A 6,786-nucleotide genomic window follows, 5' to 3' on the forward strand; every position below is an offset into this window, starting at 1 on the left:
ATCAAATAATATTTGGTTCGTAAAACTAATTTTTTTATGTAATCAAAATTTAAAAAAATAATACCAGGCATGCTGCGTGGCTCTATTAAGAATCAAGACGCAACGATTTCAAAGCATGTCTGTCATTCTCTCGGGGAAGTTGAAAGGAAACCACCGGCGCTAATAAACAATTTTTCTGTTGCGTCATCGGTGAGCTCACAATTTTTGTCCGTATGATCGGATCGAGGCCCCTTCCGTCGGCACTCGGCTGGCAGTTCATCCATCGTGGCCGCGCTGGACCAAACTGCTGATAACCTTCTGGAAGATCAAAGCCCTCCCTACGTTGAGCAAAGCAGTTCATCCATGTAATCATCGAGTTGTTGCATGTATATCATCTGGATATGTTCCTGAGGAAGAACTAGGAGGGCGTTTCGATCGCCGCACCGTTTCGATTCTCGGAGACAATTAGTGCGGTTCAATGATAAAGCAGGTCACCATCATGGAGGCCGGCGGCCAGCAGAAGCTTCACTTCGTGCTGGTGCCGCTCTTCGCGCAGGGGCACATGATCCCAATGATCGACCTGGGCCGCCTCCTCGCCATCCGCGGGGCGCTCGTCACCGTCGTCACTACACCCCACAACTCCGCTCGCTTCAAGGCTCTCATCGACCGCGCCAACGACTTCGGCCTCCTGATCCGCCTCGCCGAGCTCCGCTTCCCCTGCGCTGAAGTCGGCCTGCCGGAGGGCACTGAGAACGCCGACCTCCTCGAGTTCAGCTCGCAGTCTGACAAGTTCTTCCTGGCGATGAGCATGCTGAGCGAGCAGCTGGTTAGCTACCTCCGCCAGCAACAGCCGAGACCGACCTGCCTTGTCTCCGACTCGTGCAATCCCTGGACGATGGACGTAGCGCGCGAGCTGGAACTGCCCCGCTTCGTCTTCCACGGGACTTCCTGCTTCTATCTCTTGTGCAGCCGCAACGTTCACGAATCTGCATCCTCCGGAGGCGTTCCCAGCGACTTCTTCCAGCCCTTCTTCGTCCCTGGGTTGCCTCACAAAATAGAGGTGGTGAGGATCCAGGCTCTCGAGTTCTTCGACTACGCAGGCTGGGAGAAGCTTCACGCGCAGATCACGGAGGCGGAAGCCACGGCTGATGGGATAATCATCAACACCTTCCGCGAGATGGAGTCTCCCTTCCTCGATCTCTACCAGAGGGCTCTTGGGAAACCGATTTGGCCTATCGGACCGGTGAGCCTCACCAACAAGGAAACGAAAGACACAGTCGTGCGCGGGAAGAAGACGGCTGCCGAAGAGGCGACGCGAATTTCGAATTGGCTCGACGCCAAAGACACGGCGTCCGTTATCTACGTCAGCTTCGGCACCGTCAGTTCGTGTAGCTCCTCGCACATCTTCGAGGTAGGGCATGGGTTGGAGGCATCCAATCGACCATTCATCTGGGTGGTGAAGCAGAGGGACATATCGCCGGAGGTGGAGAAGTGGCTGGGCGAGGAGGGGTTCGAAGAGCGCACAAGGTCGCGGGGGCTGATACTGAAGGGGTGGGTGCCGCAGCTGATGATCCTGTCGCACCCCGCCGTGGGTGCGTTCCTCACGCACTGCGGCTGGAACTCGACGCTGGAGGCCGTGTCCCTGGGAGTGCCCCTGATCACGTGGCCGCACATGGCAGACCAGTTTCTGAACGAGAAGCTGGTGGTGGAGGTTTTGCGGACTGGCGTGGCGCTGAAGCCCCAAACCAAGACTTTTATGGTGTCGAGTGAGAGCGAGGGGTTGATAGCCCGGGAGGACGTGGAGCGGGCGGTGGAGATGGTAATGGGAGCGGGAGAGGAAGCGGAGGAGAGAAGGCAGAGGGTGAGAAAATTGGCGATGGAGGCGAAGAATGCGATCGAACCAGGTGGGACGTCTCATCACAGCTTGACACTCATGATCCAACATGCTTTAGATACTGCAAACAATGTCCTAGACCACCCTGCAGATTGCAAACACGCTGCACTTACCAACAACATTTGAGACATAATTATGTTGCAAGGGCTACGTCTTAATTAGGATCTGAGGCCGATGGCTAGCAGAACCAACTCTATTGTAATTTGTTTCAACTCCATCTTATGTTTTCCACAGCAACATGCATGTTCGTTTATGTATCTTTGTCGATCTAGAGATTGTTTTTTGTGACAGAGAAGAGGTTACGTTGTCGCGGACTTTCGACAGATGATTATCCGGCCAGCGCCGTAGCCGGTGCTTTCAATTTAAATAAATCTGTAGAAATTTAGTTGGATGCTGTTTTTTTATATGTGATGTGTAGCATCGTTACCTACTAGAAAGGCGAGGTGAATCTCGATCGTTTGTTTGTTCGATTTGTCTTTCTATTAAAGAGAATTGGCAATGGAATTAAACAACACAAAATGACAAGTGAAATTTACTTGATTTTTAACTTTTTAGGATTGATATTTCAAGGTCTATGTATGAAAAATACCCGTCCATCCATTAGTGATCTTCTTTCCGAAATTTTTTCCGAAGGCGGAGAAATTGTCTTATAATCAAAGTACAAGAATAAATAATTAAAATTAAAACAATATAAATCAAACACTCAAAGTCAAGTTGATCTGGAAGTATTAAGTGTAGCGTATCCTTTTTGAAATTTCGCCGGTCATACGAGCAGAGCTTCGGTCGCCTTCACAAGCATAGCAAAATCTGAGGATAATAGTGAATTGTTGATATTGTGATGTTGCTCGTTGAGGACTTATAAAGATCTTTCTGGGTGCCCGAATCCCTTTTTGAGTCTAAACTAATTCAATTCAATCCGACTTCGTCGGTCTTTATTTAATCAAGTCTCATCCTAATCTACGCGCTGGACCTGGAGTGCCTGGGTCATCCGAGTGCTTAAAATATGATTCGGACGACTGTAACTACTTCAACTGAATTTGACTTGAGTTACTCCGGGCATGATTTGATTGCATCTATTTACTTCTGTCATACTTTTTTAATCTTATTTCTAGCTCTTGGTTTCTACAAGATATACATATAACTAACAAACAAGCAATTTAAACCTACTTGTATCTATCTGACTTACTAGGCTTACTTAAGTCTTACCTTATAAGTCTAATCTACTAGATTTACCTAAGAGTTACTCTCTAAAATTTTCTTTTGTTAAACACCCGATCACCTTTGACCTACTTGGACTTATTCTTGTCTAATCTCCAGTTAGGAATAATCACTCGATAGACTTCTTACTTGTCAAATATCCGATCCTCCAAACCTACTTGGACTTTCCTTTGCTTATCTTCCAATTAAAACTAGTCATTTAGTAGACTTCTCATCGTCAAATATCTCATCATCCTTGACATGCTTAGACTTCTTGCTCAACATCCAATTCTATGACCTTCTGGACTTTCCTTTTGATGTTCGATGCTCGCTAATCCATCGACCTGCTAGACATCCGGTCCATCGACTAAATTCTTCGTTTGGTGCCCTTGATGTATCAAATCTTCCTTATTCAGTCTTATGATTAAGTTTTCCTTGTCTAGCCTCTAACTAGGATTTCTTTATTAGTCATCTGATCAATTTTGATCGAATTAAATTTCACTCACCATCAAATATTAAATTTTATTTAAATTAAAGAGATCAAACTAACCAGAATTAAATATATTGTTTGATTAGACTTAAATACATTGTTAAACATCAAAATCTTGAACATAGACTACGATGGTGATGAAAGATAGCGGGTACGTAGTAGTGTTTATTTAATGCATTTGGAAAAAGAATTTTTTTGATAATTTGGGGAGAGAATTTAAATTAAATGCATTTCATGGGCTCCGGTCCATATAAATAATAATATAACGTATTTATCATATATATATATATATCAAAGAATATTTAAAATAAGTGTTTAAAATTTTATATCTACCGTATTTATATTTCAAATTTTTTCTTTTTTTTTTATAAAAAAAAATAATAATAAAATTCTTTGTAGCAATATTTATAAGCATTCACGGGCACGAGTTTACTATGAAGTTTACGACTATTTAGCCCCAATTTCATTATTGCTTGCCGACTAAATTGTTCGTAATCGATTGTGAAATGGCACTTAGGTCAAGGCTTGCGTGACCGACTATAAAATCACAGTCAGATTGTGATCAACTGTGAAATCGCGCGTGATCAGATAGCAACAAACGTGATTTAATTTTGCAGCTGGTCATGAATGCTTGGACTTGGCCGTAATTTCACAGCGTGCGCAATCTCTATTTGTGAGCTCGCTTCTGATGCTCACCGTCCTAATATCATGAGCTTGTGGCCAAGCGATTACACAGTTTTATGATGGTGGCAGGGGCGGAGCCAGAATTTTTATCGAGGAGGAATCATTTTTGCCGAGGGGCTTCCAGTGAGGAAGGTACGAAGAGACGAGAGTAAAGCCATGGACTTTGAACAGAGAGTTGCTGCTTTGGCCGCAGCCTTCGGACTCTCGCCGCTGATAATGTACATGGATTTATTGTCATTGTAAAGATGGAGAAGCAGCCACTTGACGCAAGTGCATTGGCTAGAAGAAGTTCTATGAGACAGGATTCTCTAATATTCCAATCCTTCATTATTTTTTATTTATCACTTTTATTTTAAACAAGATTTTTTTTTATTTTTAATAATTCAACTATCCAAAGCATACACACATAGGGGTGGGAAAAAATACCGAATTTTCGGTATACCGCACATACCATATCGATATTTACCGTCCATATCAAAAATTTCGGTATACCGAAAAATTCGGTACGGTATTATACCGTACCGAAATTTTCGATATCGGTAACGGTACGCAATTATTATTGTTCGGTATTTCGGTATAGCAACATTTTCGGTATAATACCGTACCGAAATTATCAGTATACCAAAATTTTCAATATTTTCGGTGTAATATACTGAAAATTCGGTATTTCGGTATTTCGGTATACCGAAAATACCGAAATTCCGGTATACCGAATTTTCGGTATGGTAACGGTATAGATTTTTTTATGCCAAAATTTTCGGTACAGTATACGGTATCGTATACAAAATTCGGTATACCGTACCGAACCAGCCCTGTACACACAGAAAGAAGAATAGAAGGAGAAGAAGAAGAAGAAGAAGAAGAGAAATGAGGAGAAAGATGTGGATAAGATGAATACCTCAACACTGATCTCTAAGTTGACTCCGGTGGCTCTTTGCCGGAGGTGCTCTCCTGGCTTTGACCAGGTTGACCTTCATCTTGCAACGATATGATTGTCTCGAATGCCCTCACCAGAGCCCTCACCTTGATCTTCCTCTTCTCCAACAATTTGCTCCTGGTCTCCTCGATCACGTCGTTGTTTACCTTCTCCTCTTTCTTCTTCGCCTGCAAGAACACCGGCTTCTTAAACACCATCAGCGTCAGCACCGCCTCCCCTCCATTCTCATCTAACGTCATCATCCTTGGCTCTGCTCGTGCCGGCGGTGGAGCCTTACTGGCCTGATCTGCCTCGACCTCAATCTTCTCCGTAGTTGACTCTGCGGCCGGAGATATGTTGCTTCCAGTGTCCTCTACATCATCTCCTCTGTTATCCGGCACGACATCGCCCGTAAATGGTTCAGGCATCGTTAAATCCGTGCCTTCTATTTCATCTCCTACATTTGCGAGTGGTTCTCGGCGAGGTGGTTCGATGCTCTCAGAAGCCGGCGGTTCCCTCCTCGGAAATCTCAAGAACTCTGCTCTTTTTTTTTTTAATTTTTCGTTTTTACCAATATTTTACCAGGAGAAAAAAGAATATTTTAAAAAATATAGCTTTTTATAGATATGAAAGTTTGCTATGTATATCTTAAGATGTTTTTTAAAGTTGGGTATTTAATATGGTAAATTGCATATCATGAGACCCAGAGGTAATGGCAGAGCCTGAGACCTGAGTGATTTATCCGGGCTGATTCGAACTCTTGGACTATGTCGACAATATACTCCAAGTTAATTCTTAAATTTTTTTTCTTGCCTTCTTAAATCTTTTTTTTTCTTCTCGTCGTTGTTGGACCCCCGGGCTACAGCCCGGGTAACTTTAAGCATGGCTCCGCCCTTGCCCGGAGGTTCAATGATGGTTGCCGTTAAAGAGAAAGATCCATAGAGCCAGTTTTGATCTCCTACGCCACTCACCCCACGCCAAATTTGCAAGTTCAAGGAGAATCTAAATAAGTCAGCGAATCCTACATAAACTAAGTCACGTAACTTTGATTTTTTCCTGTGCCTCTAGTTGGAATGTTTCAAATGGTACATTTTCTATATTTTCATATTCAGACCGTCTGCGCTAGCTGATCGGGTCAAGAGCGAGCTAGCTCTATGACGTCTCCATGGTAGCTCACAATTTGGCAACTAGGAAGCAGCATGGTGGATCAATTAGCAACTCGGCATTTCGTCAAAGGATTAATAGAAATTTCAATCGCTAAAGATCAATAGCAATGTCAATGGACATCACCAGTATTGGAGTCATTATCTAAATAAGAGCTTTAAATCCTTTATAGAGTTCTACTGAATTTACTTGACTAATTAGTACCAATCAGTGTTCATTCATTAGTCCAAACTAATTTAATCTTACCCACATCAGAACCATCTTAGTTCTTAGGTTCTCAGTATTCTGATCCTACATCGCCCTCTAGGCAACCCTTGAATTCATAATTATTTTTAATTTGAAATTGCCACAAATGAAATTCCACTCATCGCCTTCTTCAATAATAGTTGCTCACTTATCTCCTTCCTCGTCAAAATCGTCTATACTCCCATAATTTATCACAAACCTCCACTGTCACAATTC

The 6,786-nt window shown here is 43.2% G+C and overlaps 1 protein-coding gene across 1 annotated transcript; it reads left to right on the plus strand.

Annotated features, from left to right (window-relative positions):
• The first annotated feature begins 173 nt into the window (after positions 1 to 173).
• On the plus strand, positions 174 to 2,199 carry LOC141835232 (UDP-glycosyltransferase 73C2-like). The gene has a single exon (XM_074722661.1). It carries the CDS (start codon positions 458 to 460, stop codon positions 1,997 to 1,999), a length of 1,542 nt encoding a protein of 513 aa, XP_074578762.1. The 5' UTR covers positions 174 to 457; the 3' UTR covers positions 2,000 to 2,199.
• Positions 2,200 to 6,786: the final 4,587 nt, after the last annotated feature.

The sequence above is a fragment of the Curcuma longa genome, chromosome 9 (genome assembly GCF_044706935.1).
Source record: "Curcuma longa cultivar G26 ecotype Majalengka, Jawa Barat chromosome 9, ITB_CL_G26_1.1, whole genome shotgun sequence".
Classification (NCBI taxonomy): domain Eukaryota; kingdom Viridiplantae; phylum Streptophyta; class Magnoliopsida; order Zingiberales; family Zingiberaceae; genus Curcuma; species Curcuma longa.